Genomic DNA, 19,548 nt, shown 5'->3' with positions numbered 1-19,548 from the left:
ACTGTACTGAATATGCTACTGTGCCCGTTATTTAGGTATTGTAATATATCACATATTACTATGTAAACTATATCAATAAAATGGTAATCATTATAGAAAGGAACCCCAGCCAAGATACATTACCTAGTCTTGGCTGATCTTGAATACAAAGCAAGATTGGATCTGGTTAACTCTTTGTTGAAAGATTATCAGTAAGTAGGAGGCTAGACTGGGAAATAAAGAAATATTCAGAGGATGGCAAAGGCAAAGCTCTTCCATTCTGCTATTAGAAAAAAGCAGAAATGTCGAAGATTATACTAGGAGATGAGCCCATCTCAAGTGAAACTTTATTCTACAGCATGAAAAAAATCAGAGAGACTGTCTACTATATTTTATGTGGGTCATGTTGCATGAAGTTGCCAAAGCTGGTATTTAATAGACATACAATTTGCTTCCCTATTAGCAATACATCAATACACAGTAGGTGATACTATCTTGAATGGATAGTAGTGAATTGGCTACTGTCAAGAAAGCTGCTGAGGTTACATTAAAAACTGCCACACCTGAGTCCTCATTAGCAGGACAAGTGTAAATCAATTGGTCTTTGGTCTGTTTCCAAGAACCATTTAATCTTCTTTACACTTAAAAGAAAAGGAAGGAAAGGAAAGTACATTAATTGAAAATTGATGGGATATAGGAATAAGATTAATGCAACAGAGTTAATGCCAATGCCAGTGAACATAAAAATCTTTTACTGAAAGTATATAGGATGGTTTAAGACTATGTTGATGGGCAATGTGAATACATTTAGTACTTTATCCATGTACTTAAGAACACTTAAAGGAACCACCAAAACAAAAGAAGTCATGTAGATCATAAAGAAATCTGAAATAATACAGTGTCTCCATTAGGCCAATGAAAAGTCATAAATATTGAGAACGCTACAAAATCCTCAGAACAAAAAATTAGAGGTGGCAAAATGGAAATACAATACATATTTTAAAACTGTGGAATCTACATATAGTCACAGAAAGTCAGAGGACAGTGCAGATAGTAAAAAAAAAGACTCATCTATTGTATGATGATTTGAGATTCTATTTAGAGCTACACATTTTTATAGGGCTGATTCAATATTGCATTCTTGATTTTGTACTTATTACATATAATGTTAACATGAATAACCATGACAACCCTGTTTACCTTCCTCTAGTCATTCTGTAAACATGAGCAGAGAGTTTTTTATTTTCTGAAAAATAAATTGTATATGTATGTTACTTTGGATTGCTGGATGGAAGTTGCTTTATAGATTGGATTTACTAGATTTGGCATTATTTACAAATCCATATCTTGAAGAGAATTGCTACGATAGAAAGAGCAATGATTGCAAAACATTTCAGATACTATGAATGATATGCATAAATTGTGAAAATGCCAAATAACTTTATAAATAAAGATTGCCTAGGCAGATGAAAGAGGACAGGGGGAAATGGGGGAAACAGATACCAGATTCCATGCAACAAAGTCTAAGCTAAACATAAGTATTAGAGGTACAAATACAATCAATATTTTAATCTTATACTCTAGAGCACAGCAGTGATGGGATTCAATATCTGGGGGCATGGCTTGATGGGTGTGGCATGTCTTGGTGGTCATGACAGGGGAAGGATGCTGTAAAATCTCCATTCCCTCTACATTCCAGAGGTTGCAAAATCCCCATTTTGCCCCAATCAGCTGGGACTCGGGAGGCAGAGAATAGATGGGAGAGGGGCCAGTCAGACTGGTATTTACCAGTTCTCTGAACTACTCAAAATTTCCACTACCGGTTTTCCAGAACTGGTCAGAACCTGCTGAATAGCACCTCTGGAACACGGGTATCAAACTCGATCACATGTGATGTATCATGATGTATGTGGCATTTTTGCCTTTGTGGAGCTGGGGTGGGTATGGTCTAAGCATGACACATGTGGCCCATGGGTAGATTTAGTACATGAGCAATGCACGGGATGACAGCAAGGAACGATGCCTGAATTATTAATCCTGACAACTTTATGCATGAGTACAATCCAAGTTTTGCCAACAGGTTATTGTCTAAATGTGTTGGAACTATAGTTCCTAAAATTCTCAGTTAGCATTGCTTAAATGCAATTAATGGAAAAATCATATTATTCTAATAGATGCCAAAAGGAAGTTGAAAAAGTATCAAAATGAAATAGACATGCATTTTAATTTTACAATTTTTATTCCCACATGTGTTCTATTGAACACATGTGGGAATGTGTTTCTCAGCATTGAGAAAATTTAGTAATAGCTAATTGTTACTGAAAAATGTCAGCGGGATTACTTGTAAATAATTATGAACCAGATTACACTACTGAAACAATTCAGCCTAAAATTATCAATTGAAAAATAAATCTAATGTTATTGATATAAATTTTAGCATATGCTTTGCTCTTCCTCTTAAAAAAAATCAGCCAATCAACCAACCAATAACTAACTAACCAACCAACATGTTTTTGCTGGATTATATTCCTAGCTATCTTAAAAACAAGGATATTAAATTATTAAATGTTACTCTGAAGCATGTCATTTTGGAAAGATCAATTGTTTAAAAACAAAATAATAATCACAACTTTTAAGAGAACCATTTTGATAGCAATTGAATAATAGAATGGTAATAAATGGAATGTAAATGGAAATGTAAAGTGTCAAACTGTTCAACAACCTGGTGTCTTTGCCCTTGTTTAAAATAGTGAAACAAGGCAGCAGTCCACATGTCATTCCTCAAAATTCTTTCTCTGGCACAGTCCCAGTTTTTTCATTCCTGCTGATTTCTGGATCTGCTCTTTTCAGGATTAGGAAACTTTTCAGAAGCCTGCAGAAAGTTGCTGACTGACACTTGATAGGATATATGAATTTCTGACTCAATTTTTTTGCTCCAAGCTAGAGAAAATAACACTATTCATTAAAATGGATGTAGTGTACTATAATTCTAGGTGTGTGCAATACAGTCTTCTTTTAATTGCTCACTTTCTATTTTCAGGTACTTTTTTTTGTACAGTTATTTTTTTTTAAGCCTTGGAATGTGTTTTCAAATTTCTCCTTTGAAGACATCTACTTTTTTTAAAACTGAGTTTTAAATCTTTCCCTTTGTAGTCAACCAGTTAGTCCTATTAGTAAGTTCAAAAAGGCTTTATACGGAAATTCTTTGAAAAAATTGACAAGGCTTTTGGATAATTTCTAATAACTTTATTTATTACTACTAAATATCTGGGCAAGGGGAATTTTCTACTGCTTTCGGGGCTAATAAAGACATGAAAGAGCTTCCTTGTTGATTGCTCCTTACTGCTATGGTAGGAAGTCAGCTCTGAGAAAGCAAATTGGCTTCTCTGGATGGACCAATATTATTTCTGAATTGCTGATCATAAAAAGTAAGTTTCCTACCTGTATTCAGAACTTTCTGGAATCCTCACTGCCTTTTGATTTATAGTTAAATCTTCTGTTACATGTAATAGAGCTTTTCAAAAATGAGTAGTGCAAGAGTTTTAAGAAAAATATTTACATATAAAAACTGGAGGAGATCATCACATGAAAAACATAATAAAAATAGATCCTTTTCATAGCTATCATAAGCACAATTTTATATTGAACATTAATAATCAGGCCTTATTTTCAGGATAATTTTATGCATTTTAACAAATTATTGAAGTGTAGAGGGAAGTAAAAATAAAATATGACTTGTCTAATAGTTAACAACCTTCATTCTTGTTGTACCAAGAACTAGATGATCTATAGACCTTAATAAATTCTTAGTCTAATCATTTTCAATCACTTTCCAATACTAAGCACCTCCAAAGCAGGAGTTCTGTAAAATGATGTGGTTGTTGTTTCTAATATTAATATTTTGAATATAAATGTGTTAGTTAACTCCTTTCTGGGTAACACAGTGTGAATTAATAATAATAGGCATTCATCTATAGATCCAATTATAGATGTCAAGCTGGAGAATGGGTAGAAGGTAGAATAATTAAAGCACTGTGCAGAGCTTTGGAGAATATCTATTGACTCCTGATCACCATCAATATGCGGACGATACACAGCTGTATCTGTCCATCCCGTGCCAACTCAGTGAAGCGGTTGACATGATGTGCCAGTGCCTGGAGGCTGTTAGGGTCCAGATGGGGGTTAACAAGCTTGTACTCAATCCAGACAAGACCGAGTGGCTGTTGTGTTTCCCTCCCAAAAACTTGGTCAATATTCCATCACTCAGGCTGGGGGATGAAAATCTACACCCCTCAGACAGGGCTCGCAACTTGGGGGTCCTCCTGGATCCACAGCTGACTTTAGAACACCATTTGTCGGCTGAGACCAGGGGGGCATTTGCCCAGGTTCGCCTGGTGCACCAGTTGCGTCCCTACCTGGACCAGGAGGTGCTCGCAACAGTCACTCACGCCCTCGTGACCTCAAGACTGGACTACTGCAATGTGCTCTACATAGGGCAGCCCTTGAAGAGTATTCGGAGACTTCAACTCGTCCAGAACGCAGCCGCGCGAGTGATTGTGGGTGCACCTCGGTACACCCATGTTACACCTATCCTCCGCGAGCTGCACTGGTTACTGATCAGTCTCCGGATACGCTTCAAGGTGCTAGTCGTAACTTATAAAGCCCTTCATGGTATTGGATCTGGGTACTTGAGAGACCGCCTGCTGCCAATTACCTCCCACAGACCCATTAGATCTCACAGGGTTGGCCTCCTCCGGGTGCCATCTACTAGCCAATGCCACCTGGCTATTACCTGGGGGGAGGGCCTTCTCTGTGGCAGCTCCGGCCCTCTGGAATGAACTCCCCGCAGGGATTCGGACCCTCACCTCTCTCCAGGCCTTCCGAAAAGCCGTCAAAACCTGGCTTTGTCGGCAGGCCTGGGGGTGATGAGTTCCCTCCCCTCTCGACATGTATGGTTGTGCGACTGTTGTTTACTTTTATTATTTGTATTTTGTTTTTTATGTTCCCCTTTCCCCCCCTTGAATTGTTCGCCGCCCTGAGTCCTCCCGGAGAAGGGCGGCATACAAATAATAAAATTCTATTCTATTCTATTCTATCTTGATAGGTCTTGTTTGACCTTCAGGAAACAAAGCAGCGCTCATCCTCTGTGCCAAGACCTCGTGCTGTGAGTCCTTTAAAAAGTTAAAAAGTGTATACATAATTCAGAAATAGATTGGATTGTGCCATTTTGTTCAATAACATACTTGCATATGAAATTAAACCATTACTGTTTCATTTGAGTGGTGGGTGAAACACACTGTATAGGCTGAATTCACTTGACTGTAATTAGCAAGACAATAAGGCCACATCTAGAATACTGCATCCAATTTTGGTCACCACACTATAAAAAAGATGTTGAGACTCTAGAAAAAGTGCAGAGAAGAGCAACAGGATGATTAGGGGACTGGAGACTAAACTGTATGAAAAATGGTTACAGGAACTGGGCATGGTTAGTCTAGTGAAGAGAAGTACCAGGGGAGACATGATAGCAGTGTTCCAATATTTGAGGTATTGTCACAGAGAGAAAGGGGTCAAGCACCTGAAGGCCAGACAAGGAATTATGGATGGCAATTGATCAAGGAGAGATTCAATCTAGAAATAAGATTTTTTTTCTGACAATGAGAACAATCAACCAATGGAACAGTTTGCCTTTGGAAGTTGAAGGAGTTTCAGTACAGGAGGCTTTCAAGAAGAGATTGGACTGCCATTTGTCAGAAATGGTGTAGGGTCACCTGCTTGGACTAGATCCCTACAAAGTTCCTTCCAATTCTGTTAATCTGTTGATTCTCAGTAATTCTTGGAAGATCTCAAGAACAGAAAGGTTAGATCTTTCTACTGGACAGTTAATCCCAAATTTTAAGGAAGTGCCTTTGGTGGTGCGGTGGTTAGAATGTTGTATTGCAGGCTAACTCTGCACTCAACCAGGACTTCAATCTTCATGAGGTTCAAGGGTGGCTCAGATTTTGATCCAAAGGTGCAAGTGCTATTGCCATTGCTATTGCTATTATCTTTACAGAAAAATCAACATAGTACTACTCTTACAAATGCACCAAAGAATCCTTCATGTTAAATACTCACATATCTGACTACAAATTATTTCATATGAATCATCCTTGTTTCACTAATGTACTTTAGTGAATAGAATAACAGAACCATTGCATTCTCTATAATTCTTGTAGTTAATGAATATGGAAATATATGAGGATTGCATGCTAATTTGAAAACAGTGACCAACTGTTGTACAGTTGCATGAGGACAGTTGATGCTGAGAATAAAGTCACTTGTCTAACTTTATTGAAATTAATTTGACATCAGAAATAGCTGGTGCTTTCTTTCAACACTGCAGCTTGTTTGAACATGCAGTATGTAGTATTTGGAGGAACACTGCCCTCCCTATTTGTAGCAGCTCTGGCAGGCAGCGATTTTCAAGAGGAAAGATGCTATTCTTCCCAGGAACTCTTTGGTTTTCTTTAATATACAGCCCAGCAAATAATTTGCATTGCTAGGTAACATAGTCATAAAGTGTAACACCAACGGGGGTGTTGGTGTTACACTTTATGACCTCTCTCTCCTAATATGAAAATATAAAATTTGGGCAAAATTCAGAGTATAATTAATATACAAATAGTAATTGAATTTATGATTTTGCTTGTGAAAACAGAAACATTTTTTATTTTTTATCCTGCCTCTATTATTTTATAAATACATATTTTATAAATAATTTCTTTATAATTTCTTTATAAATAATTCAAGGTGGAAAACATGCCTAATACTCCTTCCTCCTCTTATTTTTCTTCACAACAACAACCCTTTGAGGTGAGTTGGCTGAAAGACAATAACAAGCCCAAAGCCACTTAACCAGTTTTCATGTGAATACTAATATCTCAGAAAAATATTCTGAATAGGTTTTTCATTTTATTTTTTACTATACATAGGAGGTCAGAAACTTACAATACGTTAGTACTTCTTAATTTTTTTATACAGCAATCAATTACAATTCAGTAGAACTGATAAAAAATTCACTTGGGGAATCTGGAACGTTGCTCCAATGTTATTATGAACTTAACACAACTAGAAATGTTTGTTTCCCTTATAAAATAATTAAAACAAGATACTTGAATTTTATAAAACCCTCATGTGAACAAAATACACTGGGTTCAGCATGAAAATGCTGTTTTAAGTCACATCACTGAAACAGTTTTGATACTGAGTAACAATAAACACATGGTAAGCTGAAAACAAAGCAAGTGCTAACACAGAACAACTTCAGAATCATATAATTAAAACCATAAATTTTATCAAGATATTGTCAAGAGCTCATTGTTATCTTATATTGGGTTTCAGGTACACTTGCCCAGAAGTTGGCTATATTGTATATAATGCTTGAGTGCCCATTATGAAGGCAACATAGTAATTGGCTATAGTTGATTATCCTGCATATCTCATAAATTTTCTAATAAAATAAGATACATAAATCCATTTTCCACATATAGATACATTTATTTCTCATAAGGAAATTTATTAAGTGGACCTCCAACAAGGCAAATCATAATATATTAAAAATAGGCTTGTGAGAAGAGCCTGTGATAAGTAGGCCTTTCCAAAATAGATACCATGTTTTCCCGAAAATACGACATGTCCTCATAATACAGCCATGCCACATTTTTCTGGTGGGCAAAAATATAAGCCCCCCCTCATATAAGCCGCCCCGCATATAAGCCCCCTCGACAACACCCCACCTCTGCCCAGGCAGAGCGCTGCTCACCAACCTAGCAGTATCCTGAAGGTGCCAAGTCGTGGGAAAACCTTGGGGGGAGGCAAAGGTGATCACGTTGCTTGGTGCCTTTGGGATACTGCTAGGTTGGTGAGCAGTGCTGTGCCCAGCTGAAGAGGGGGGTTGCCAGGCAGCTGCTCTCTTGTGAGCAGGCTCCCAAAGAGCCGGGCACAGCCTCATGGGCAAATGACTGTGTTGCACTGTGACAGCAGCGCAACACAACAGCCATGAAGCGACCACGCTCACAAGCGGCCACCCTTTGCAGCAGGGCACAGCCCCTTTCACTAACCTAGGGATATATCAAGCCGCATGAGCACCTGTTCACCACCGCCTGGCTCCCACAACTTGGCGCCTTCCAAATGCCAGTGAATGGCACTCTGCACGGCTGGAGAGGGGGGTTGCGTGAGTGGCTATTTTGCTCTCGCTCACCCACCTACCAATGCATGGCCCAGCTCTCATTATGGAGCCTGGGCACCTCTGCCACTACCACCATCCCAGCCTGGCTTTTTCCGCGGCTTTCAATCTGAGTTTTTGGCAATGGCTGCTCTGGGCGCACACTCTATGATTGTATGCTCTGCAGGCAGCTGGCCCACAACCATAGACCATGTGCCCAGAGCGGCCACTGCTGAAAGACTCGGATTGGAAGCTGCGGAAAAAGCCAGGCTGGGATGGCGGCAGCGGCAGAGATGTCCTGGCTCCATAATGAGAGCTGGGCCATGCATCGTGAGGCTGGGAGGCAGATGAGTGAGAGCGGAACAGCCACTTGCACAACCTCCCTCTCCAGCAGTACCATTCACTGGCATTTGGAAGGCGCCAAGCTGCAGGAGCCAGGTTGTGGCGAACAGGCGCTCACACGGCTTGGTGATACCCCTAGGTCAGTGAATGGTGCTGTGCCCAGCTGCAAAGAGGTTTTGCTGGGTGGCTTCTCGTGAGCATGGTTGCTTCATGGCTGTTGTGTTGTGCTGCTGTGACAGCACAACACAGCCATTTGCCTATGAGTCTGTGCCCGGCTTTTTGGGAGCCTGCTCGCAAGAGAGCAGCTGCCCGGCAACCCCAAACAATAAACCTTTTCCCCATAATAAAGCCCAAGCCATATTTTGTAGGTAAAAATAAAATAAAACCCTGTCATATTTTCGGGGAAACACGGTAGTTAGCCATTGTTATATATTTTGCATATAACCTCCTAATGCTGACCTGCCTTTCCATATGTGGTCTCTGAAATAGCAGGTGTGAAGACTTGTAACATAAGAAATCTAAATGTCATTTGAAATGTTAATATGGGAAAAACATCATATAGAATTAAACAAGATGTTTCTATGGCAAGACAAAGGATTTGTTGAAGTCCTGCTTGCGATATATCAATTAAAATAAACATGATTTTGAGTTTTAAAAATCCAATTATGTGCAAATGGCACAGCACGTGTGATAGTCTGACTTCCACTACATTTATCTGTTTGCTTGCTAATTTGCTTCAGAAAACTAATGCAGAAACCAAGGCAGATTTTTTTCAGGATACTGAAGATAGTATAGAAAGTCAAAATTATACTGTGCAACTAAAAATCCATTATAATATACTGAATAGACTTTTTTTTGGTAAGCTACAAGTCAGTGAAGTTCCATTTCAATGGGTTTATTCTAAATTTGACTAAATGATGGACCAACCAATTATTAGTTTTGTTGCGTCCAGGCTCTGAAGATGTGATGCCACCAGCCATGGCGATTGGCTGGAGGCGTGTCAGCAGGAGCGGGAAAATAAAGACAGTTCATTGGCTGCCTGCTTGACAGCTGCAGTATAAAAGCACTGTCAAAAGGGACGGTATGTTGTTGCCGTTCAGATCTGCTGTTGCTGTTGTTACTTGTTACATTAATAAATCAAGTTGCATTAGATCCGTGTTGCCTCAGTCCTGTTCCCTCCATCACCCTTCATAACACTGGCGATGAGGATGGGATTTCAGGATTGAGCAATGGATCAGTTGAGTCGCTGAAACAGAAAGAACTGAGGTGTTCGAACAGAATGCCGTGAATATAGAATGGAAAGGATTTTTTTTTCCTCTCCCGAGGTAACCTGAGCTGCATCCTTTTCAGGATGGCCACCTTAGCTTCGTTCGCAGATTTCTGTCTGGCAACAGAGTCCTGGGAAGCTTTTGTAGAGCGTTTTGAATGCTTCCTAGAAGCTCACGATCTCACTGGGTGGTCTGGCAGCCGAAAAAGATCATGTTCTTTAAGTGCCTGCAGACCAGAGATGTTTGGAACAGCCAGGGCATTTTGTGTCCCTCAGCCTGTATATTCCATTGCATGGGATGTCTTAATTGAGGAACTGAGGGCACACTACGCCCCCGCACCTTCCAAAATCACCCGAAGATGCACTTTCAGGCAAAGATTTCAGTTAGAGGGAGAACCTATTAACCAGTACATAGCTGCTCTCTGGTCAGCTGCTCTCTATTGTGACTTCACTGACCTAGAAGAAAACTTACTAGATCAATTGGTCTGTGGGGTCAGTGATCTGAAATTACAGCTTCGCCTGAGCGTGCACAGAGCTGACTCGCAAAACTGCAATGGATGAAGCAAGGGCGTCTGAGATGGCCGAGAAATCCTCTGTAGAAATCCAAAGATATCAAAACGCTCCTTCCTCCGCCTCACGAGCGGCTGTGTCCATCATGATGATGGGGAAGAGAGGGCTGATATCTCAGAGGAGGAACATAATGTCAGATGTCTGCAGACATCTCCTTTCAAGAACACACCGGGTGTAGGGACGCCCCCTCCGCCTTATGTGCTGGCTGCGGAGGCAATCATGCCAGAAACACAAGCAGGTTTAAAGCTTTTGTGTGCCATCGTTGTGGGCCAAAACGGCCACCTAGCCAAAGTTTGTCAGGCTCCATCCCCTGTGCCAGAGCACCACCCAATTAAGCCAGCTACTGCGAAGCCACCCAGATGTCCCACCAGTATGAGGGAGGACTGTTATGCTATCTCTGAAGATAGTGAGTACTTAAAGCTGTCCATAAATCAAGCTAACGAAAAAAACTGCAAAATATTTTTCCTCAGTGTCCACCTTGAAGGAGCACCCTGTCAGATGGAGGTGGACACTGACTCTTCATGCTCCCTCATCTCTTGGAGCACTTCAAAACATTTAGTGCCCTCCATGGCGAAGAATCGTCTCTCTCCCTGTGCCGTCCGTCTGCGCGACTATCAAGGACAGTCAATCCTTTTCTAGGCAGCAGCCTCTTTAAGGTAGCCACCAAGTGTTTTACTGGTCGCCTCCTGCTCATTGTGGTCCAAGACCACAATGCTGGGTCTCGACTGGTTCCAGGCATTGGGGCTTGACATCATTGGCATCCATGCCACGACAGCCGAAGCTTTCTAGTCCTTGACCAACGAGTTCGCAGATGTTTTCAAATATGGTTTGGGTAAATATACTGGAAACCCCTATATCTTTTAATTTAGATCCCCAGGTAGCACCAATTCGCCTTAAGCCTAGAAGGGCTCCTTTAGCACTCCACCCAAAACTGGATGCTGAATTGGATAAATTGATCAGCCAGGGAGTGTTAAAATCTAGCAATAGCAATAGCAGTAGACTTATATACCGCTTCATAGGCCTTTCAGGCCTCTCTAAGCGGTTTACAGAGAGTCAGCATATTGCCCCCAACAATCTGGGTCCTCATTTTACCCACCTCGGAAGGATGGAAGGCTGAGTCAACCTTGAGCCGGTGAGATTTGAACCGCTGACCTGCTGATCTAGCAGTAGCCTGCAGTGCTGCATTTAACCACTGCGCCACCTTGGCTCTGTGGATCATGCGCGTTGGGAAACACCAATTGCTATCCCATTGAAGCCAGATGGGTCTATAAAGGTATGTGCAAGGTTATCAGGTAACTTTGAACAGAGCATTGCAGGCTAACCCTTACCCCGTTCCAGTAGTACAACATCTGCTTCATTCCCTGGGACAGGGTGCCATATTTGCAAACTCTACCTAGCACAGGTGTATCAGCAGCTCCCTGTGGATGATGTCACTGCTGATGCACAGACAATCATGACCCACAGGAGAGCCTTTTGCTGTCGCCGGCTGCAGTTTGGGGTTAGTACAGCCCCAGGGATCTTTCAAAGTCTCATGGAGCGCCTGCTCCAAGGGATCCCTGGGGTTGTTCCCTATTTTGATGATGTGCTGGTCCACACTAGTGACTAGCACACACTCATTGCCACCTTACCAGAGGTGGGTTCCTACCGGTTCGCACCAGTTCAGTAGAACCGGTTCATCAAATCTACCGAACCGGTTAGAAGAGGTTCCACCAGTGGACCCGGAAAGCAGGCCACACCTACAGAAGAGGTTCAAAATTTTTTGAAACCTACCACTGCACCTTATGCATCGTGCTCACCAGGTTCTGCAACGTTGGGTTGCAGTTAAAAAAATCCAAATGCAAAATAGTAGAACATGGTACCTTGTAGACAAGTCTGGCATCTACCCCACCCCTTCCAAGTTAGAGGTCATCCATCACGTTCTCACCCCTAACGACAAGTGTATTGCACGCATGCAAGCAAACCGGTAGGAAACCAGTTAGGAACCCACCACTGAAATCACTGTTCTTGTTTCCATGCTATGCAGAAAAATAAATAAAGAGGAATTAAGAGCAAACTTCCAAACAGTTAGTCTCAAATTAAATCTAGTTAATTGTGTTCCATTGATTCTAATAATTCAAAAGAAAGGGAATTAAAATGTTTCTAATCCTATCACATTAGGATAGCAGTGAAAATCAAATCACAAAATAAATAGAAAGATGAATAATTTAGTGGGAAATGGGAAGCTGAGCAAGTGACAGATGGGTGGAGTTGATGAGATCTTGAAAAAAGAAAAATGAGAAATTTAAAGGACAAAAGATAATATACAAGGGGTTATATGGATTTGAGGAAAACAAGAATTGTTTGCAAGTACAGACAGGTATGAACAGGTATTCTGTAATGAAACTTGTGGCATAAACCAGATGTAACTATTACCTTTTTGCACCCTTATGTCATTCATTTAATTGATTTGGTTTACTATTTTGAATTCTATTTTTGCTTTCTGCAGGACATTAGCCCAAAGCGATTGGCATGATGGCTTTGTACGTATGCCTGGCATTTTTAGATGACACTTGAATGAAATATCTCTTTCTGCAAGATCACTACATTTTATTTCAGTTGTTAAAAAGAAAAGAGATGTTTCTCTTTAGTACAATAAACTGGTTGTCATATAATAGCTGTCAAAGTTGGCTCCTCTCTGCAAGAAGTATTCTCCTCTATATAAGAGAAGTATGCAAAATTTTTAAGTCTTTGAATGATATGCCTGGAGAATTTTCCAAGGTTTGTAGGCCAGAACCAAGAAATAGACATGGCCAGATTAAAAACCAAATTTGATTTGAAATAAGGTTTTCAATATTAAATTTAACCAATATTTCTACATTTAATAATTTTACAGCAGCTAGGTTTGGAGTCTGCATATTATTTAAGTACCTCAGTCTGGACCATATAATCACACATGTCCAGGAACATTATTTGCAGTTACAGACACAGATTTCGATGGCCATTTCCTTCCAGATATGTGGTCATATTCCTGATGATTCATCATGAACACACATCATTTAAATTGATATGTTGGCTTGCTTTCCATTTAGTGCATTGGCTGGAGGAGCCAGGCTAAAACAAGGAGACCATGAATTCTAGTGCTATCTTAGGCACATATGCCAATTAGATGAATCTAGACAGTCATTCTCAATTAGATCTAGAAAGAAGGCAATGGCAAACACTTCCAAAAAGTGTTGCCAAGACACTAAATCAATATGAGATACTTTTTTTAAAGGTTTTTTTTTTTAAAAAGCATGCATTATCATTAGAAACTACATTTTTTAATTTGGTGTTGAGCATTTCTTAATTTAACATACTATTCTGAAATGTAATTATGAAATACAGCTGCCAAGAAAGAGTTAATGATGTTATTTTTAAATGGAAGATGAAACTAGTGTGAATAAACAGACCTTTTCAAGAAAATTGTTATATTTTACTATTGTAATACACTTGAATTTGATAAAGAAACATTGATCTATTATGATAGACATTGAATACTTTTTCCTTTCTTAATTCATTTTAAACATAAATGCTAGTTTTCACATATACTAAAGAAAATTAAAATGTTCCTGGATATATTTGGAAATCTGACTTCCTTTCCTAATTCTTTTCTGTTGTAAAGCAATACAATACCATTTTCACATACTGTACATTAATATATATTGACTTGAGGGACTCTCTATTTCTTAAAATAGTAAATAAACCCAATAGCTATAGATAATATTTCATAAGATCATTGCAGGAGAAGACACAGATGCTTTAAAGTAGGGGAGTCAAACTCAAGGCCTGGGGGGCAAATTCAGCCTTAGATCTGACCTGCAGGGCCAGCCTGGAAACAGCTGGCAGAGCTCTTGGGCCACCACAGACACCCGACATGAGTGATGTATAGCTGGCCACTCCCACCCCGCCTCCCGAGGTCAAACAACACTGATGCGTCCCTCAATGAAATCAAGCTTGACATCCCTGCTTTAAAGTATACCGACAGAGACAGTGTTTGTGCCATTGGGTGCTGAGAAATATCTTTTTTAATGGAATCCAAAGTGCTGAGTAGTTTTAGTGTTTCATTTTTAGAAGAAGCTGAACATATAGGCAATCCTCGAATTAGAACCATAATTAAGCCCAAAAGACAATTGTTACTTGAGTTTTATCCCACTTTACTACCTTTTTTCCCCCACAGTTGTTAAGTGAATCACTGTACTTGTTAAGTGTTCATGAGGTCATTAAGTGATTCTGGCTTCTCCCATTGATTTTATTTGTCTGAACCTGGCTTGGAACCTTCCAAATGACGGTCACATGACAGACGCAGCTGTCATAAGTACATGTCAGTTGCGAATCAGCCAAATTTTGATCACATGGTCACAACAATCATAAGTGTGAAAACAGGTCATAAATAACTTTTGCCAGTGCTGTTGTAACTTCAAATGGTTACTAAATGAATGGTTGTAAGTCAAATACTATTTGTACTACATTTATATAGCCATATTACACAGGCCAATGTAAAATCTTCAAGCATTATCACTTGTGACATCAAAGTTCTATGTCATAATAGATGTAGATGGGCCCCTAGCTGTATAACCAGTTACTTAAAAAAAACAAAACTGCAGCACATTAATTTGTTTGAAACAAAGAAGAAAATGCTTTATTTTTTGTAATGCTAATTTGGATTTTATGCACTTTTTTTACTCAGTCTGATGTAGAACCTAGGGTATATTTGTCTAATCTGTAACAAAAGTGACATACAAAATGTCCGCAAAATTATATTTATTCATCTTCTTCTGATCCCATACTCCCAAATTCCTGAACAATGGCTGCTTTGAAAATTTACATGGAATACCTACCGGAAAAAATCCTGGAGGGTAAAGATCCTCCCCCTGACAAAGGACGTGGGGCTGCAATGTTATTTAAGAATCCTTCCCTCAGGAATCTTGGGCAAAGAGACTGGAACCCAAAGGCCGGGAAGGGTCCTTATAAAAGATAAAAACTGTCATTAATTATAGGCAGAGATTTTAGTTGCTGAAATGAAACTGTTTCCAATAGAGACAGACCATGATAATATTAAACAACTTAATTATTAATTTACAACCAGTTGTATAATCAGCTTATGCCAGCCAAACAGATATTACTTCAAGAATTAAGTTTCATTTTGGTGCCACATTTTAATTGAGGAAAATGTGAGATTTGGAGAAACATCTTTTGTTATTATTAGCTTGGTTATCTGTATTTTTTGTAGTTTTTCATTTATTTCATTTTCTATTTTCTGTTTCTATTTCTTCCTGTAAAATGTATTAACATAAATAAAAATGAAAAATCACATAATGTTAGGCAATAAACCATGGTTTACCAATCACGCTAGCACTATTTGCAGATTTTATTAGGCTAAAGCAAGAAAATACATGTTCACATGATACAATTAATGAATTTACTACTGTAGATGCCATTCATTAAAACCTCTCCGATATTTACCACCATCTTTTTTCCTTGTAGATAAATCTGTTACGGGTAAATTCAGAACATTTTCAATGATCAAAATGATCTTTATACTTGGTGATTGTAAACTACATTTTCAATTTGGTTTAACTTATCAATTTCTAATGAATACTTGGACCGCAATTTGGATATTATGACAAACCAGGAAATCTTCTTATGATTTCATCGTACCGTAATAGGTTGGAACAATAATAATTGGACAAGTTCATAGATTCTGCAAACCTCAAAGTATTAATAAGGTCTGCTAATGAAAAATAGTATATACAGTAGTTTTATACATATTGAAAAGTCACAGATAGTAAACTATGAAAGTAATATTTGCCCGACTACTTGAATTTGATTAAAAATACAGAAAACCATAATTATGTACTGTGTATGTCTTATTGGATTTAGTTATTACACAGGGTCTCAGGGATTCCCAAATAATCTGGCTAGTTGTACATTTGGAATTTTAGAAACACTGGAAAAAATTTAGATCTAAAGACATTGCATAACATTTATTTAGAGACATTGTCAGTGATAATTTGAGCAGAAAAATAGATCCTTCCCCCCATTGTACATGTTACAGAAGGACACTACAAGTTCACAGCCTTCTTACTGTGTAGGATTTAACTCTCCTCGTCCACCTCCCGGAGTTTGATTTCAAAACCTCAAGATATTTTGTTATTATGCTTTTAAAGACTTTTCTGTTTTTTTATTTTTTGCAAATAAAACTTCTCACATTTGGTTCAGTCTGGATACCACCCTTGTTGGAGAGTTAATTATAGGAGGATTTGGTGACTCATTTTGTTAGACTGAATCAATTTGCGATTTGTGACTTTCAAAGATATAGACAGGTTGTTTGGAGCAGTAAATTCCACCACTTATCCATTAGATCTTTACCCAATTTGGTTTGTAACATCTAGGTGGCAGGTTATTAGATATACTTAATTTCCCTGATTGCCTTAATTATATATAGCAGTGAGTTGAAAGAGGGATAGTAAATTGTCACTGAATCGAGACATGTCAGAGGTGTTCACTGTGAGTGGGTGTATTCCAGAAAAGTAATAGACATTTCTTTTCTGAATTGGGCTATACTCTCCTAGAAAGAACAGATGTTCACATGGGATAGTTTCTGGATTGTGTTATAACCCAGCAACAACCTGTGTTGCGTTCTAATTGGTTGGTCAAGGCACAGCCTCTGATTGGCTGGCCTCGTGACAGTTGGGCTTGACAGTTGCTTCGGGCTCGAGTATAAATACACTGACAGTTGAAGGGAAATCTTTGAATCGCTTGTCATCTGGTACTAATAAACATCTTACTGGCTATCCATGGCTCCTGTGTTATTCCCACATCAGGACACAACAGATTGAACTATCTCCCTGGTTGCAAGAGTCAAGAGTACTCTTTACCCTTTACCAGCTGTGTCTTTTCCAGCAAAAAAATGACCTTAATACTGTGGGCCACATGCTGTTAACTTTTAGATATGACTACCATAGCATACTTTATATGACTTTTGTATTTAACACAAATATCACAATTAATGTCAAATTTAGCAATGAGGCTGTTTCTAAGAAATCTCACTAAGGTGTAGTAAAAAGATAGTATTGCACCTGTTTCTAATTTGTTTTAGTAAAAAAGAAAAAAAGGTGCTAGCTAAGTGAAAGAATTTACCTTTCTATATGAACCCATACCCCAATCAGTGAGATCAATTTAGCAGGCTACAATGCATATGCTCACCTCATAATGAAAAGTATTGAGTTTTTTCTCTTTATCTGCCACAATTCTTTGCAACCCATTCACTAAGTTAAAGGGCTTAATCTCTTTATTCATTACAAAAAGGCTTTTAACAATTTTAATTACTGATTTTAATTTTAACATGATTGTATTAATTTTGATTTTATGTTTCATTGTAAATCACCAAGAGACCTCAGTAGGCAGTATAAATCGAATAATTGAATGAATGAAAAAATATAACAGCATACTCCTGTGAGACTCACATTCCAGTGTTATTGCAAAAGAAAGGATGATGATCAACATAGGAAAATGCTGCAATGCACAAATTTAAAACCTGCTATTTAATATTATATGCCTATGTCTTGTCCAAGAACATGAAAGAGGAGACAAGGAAACAAAGTTCCACATTAAGGGCAATTTACACTGCAGTCTAAACTGCTTATTTGTCACATTGTTCTTGGCTGCTTCTGAAGCTTATTTCATCAATTCAGATCTGGATTGCAGTGTATTGGCAAAGATGTATGACTGAAGATGGGATTGGTTGTTTTCATGAAAAACGGGCTCTTTTTTGCTCCTTTTTGCCCCCTCCCCAGGAGAACTCATGCCTTTTTGGGGGGAGGAAACGGGCCCATTTTCACGAAAAATGGGCCGTTTTAGGGAGGTTTGCAGAGTGCAAAAACTTTTTTTAATTTTTCTCTTCAAAACCTTGCTGCATCTTATACTCCGGTATGTCTTATACTCCAGTGCGTCTTATACTCTGAAAAATACAGTATAATTTTTAGACGAGAAATATTGCCTGATTTAAAACCGAAAGGTAAAAGGCAAGGAATCAGAGGTGGGTTGCTAATTTTTTTTACTATCGGTTCAGGCAAGCACCTGTGCACACGTGATGCTTCTGAACATATGCAGAAGAATCTAGGTGGGTGGGCGGAGACTCCCACTGCTACTACCAGTTTGGCTGATCCAGCATCAACCCACCTCTGCATGGAATGTCAGGCGGGCTTTGAAATTTCGTTAATTAGAGTATATTTTTGGAGAATTTGAACTATGGATCATCAATCTTAAGTCAAGACCTTGACTGTTTTGATTCTTTGTTCAATCTTACCTTTTTTCCATAGACTTCCACTCAATCCCCCCTCCCCCGCAATTATGGCTTGATGTGATGAAGTTACCTTCTGTCTTCTCCACAAAGTGGGAAATCAGAAAAGAATTTTTTATTCCTAGAAAAATATAAGGCATTTACTTTGAATTTAAACCTATTCTTTTTATTAATATTAATTAAAACTCTACCCTATTTTTAGTTTTCAAAGCCAAAATCAAACTCTATGAACCAGAGTGTTGTATTTCCCTTTAAACTGAAAATTTGTGCCTGTTGCTGATTTGGTGGGATTTATTCAATTCTGTGTAAGACCAAATCTGTTTTGGATTGAACCCAACATGCTGGAATCAGTTGACAGGGTCAGTTGATCCCTTTTTGGCATAATCTTAATAGCCATCATTGATGAAGCTCATTAAGAGTATTGTGAGTATTCTTGGGTGTGCTGGTGAAACTTCACCAAGCATTTATCAGTTATCTCTTTGATTATCACAAAGAATTTGTTTTTGAAAATTATGAGGTAAGTAAAAGGAATATTATAACGCTATCATTTCTGAGCTGCAAATATCTAGACAACTACCAGATGGCAGGATAAAATACAGAAAATGTAGATATACAGTTATGATAGATCTTAGAAAGATCTGAAATATTAATTCACTGGAATTGTATGTGCACCATATGCAGGTATAAGGACAGACACTAGCAGTTCTTGCTCATATCATACCAGCAGTCCATCTTTCTTGACACTTACATTTCTGCACCAGTCATATTAGGTAGGGTAAAATAATTAGTGTGTGAATAATGGAGAGAAGGGAGTCTGGTTTCCTTCTCTTTGCTATATAACCTTTAGCCATTTCGTTAAGAAGG

The 19,548-nt window shown here is 38.8% G+C and overlaps 1 protein-coding gene across 1 annotated transcript in view; it reads right to left on the bottom strand.

Annotated features, from left to right (window-relative positions):
• The window catches only part of EPHA6 (EPH receptor A6), a 375,283-nt gene that overhangs the window by 62,050 nt on the left and 293,685 nt on the right, over nucleotides 1-19,548 (bottom strand). Inside the window, exon 11 of the mRNA XM_032219659.1 lies at nucleotides 15,221-15,346. Coding sequence (XP_032075550.1) covers nucleotides 15,221-15,346 — 126 coding nt within the window. The remainder of the gene's footprint in view (nucleotides 1-15,220; nucleotides 15,347-19,548) is intronic.

Source organism: Thamnophis elegans, chromosome 6 (genome assembly GCF_009769535.1).
Source record: "Thamnophis elegans isolate rThaEle1 chromosome 6, rThaEle1.pri, whole genome shotgun sequence".
NCBI lineage: Eukaryota > Metazoa > Chordata > Lepidosauria > Squamata > Colubridae > Thamnophis > Thamnophis elegans.
This window is presented reverse-complemented; position numbering and strand designations above follow the sequence as displayed.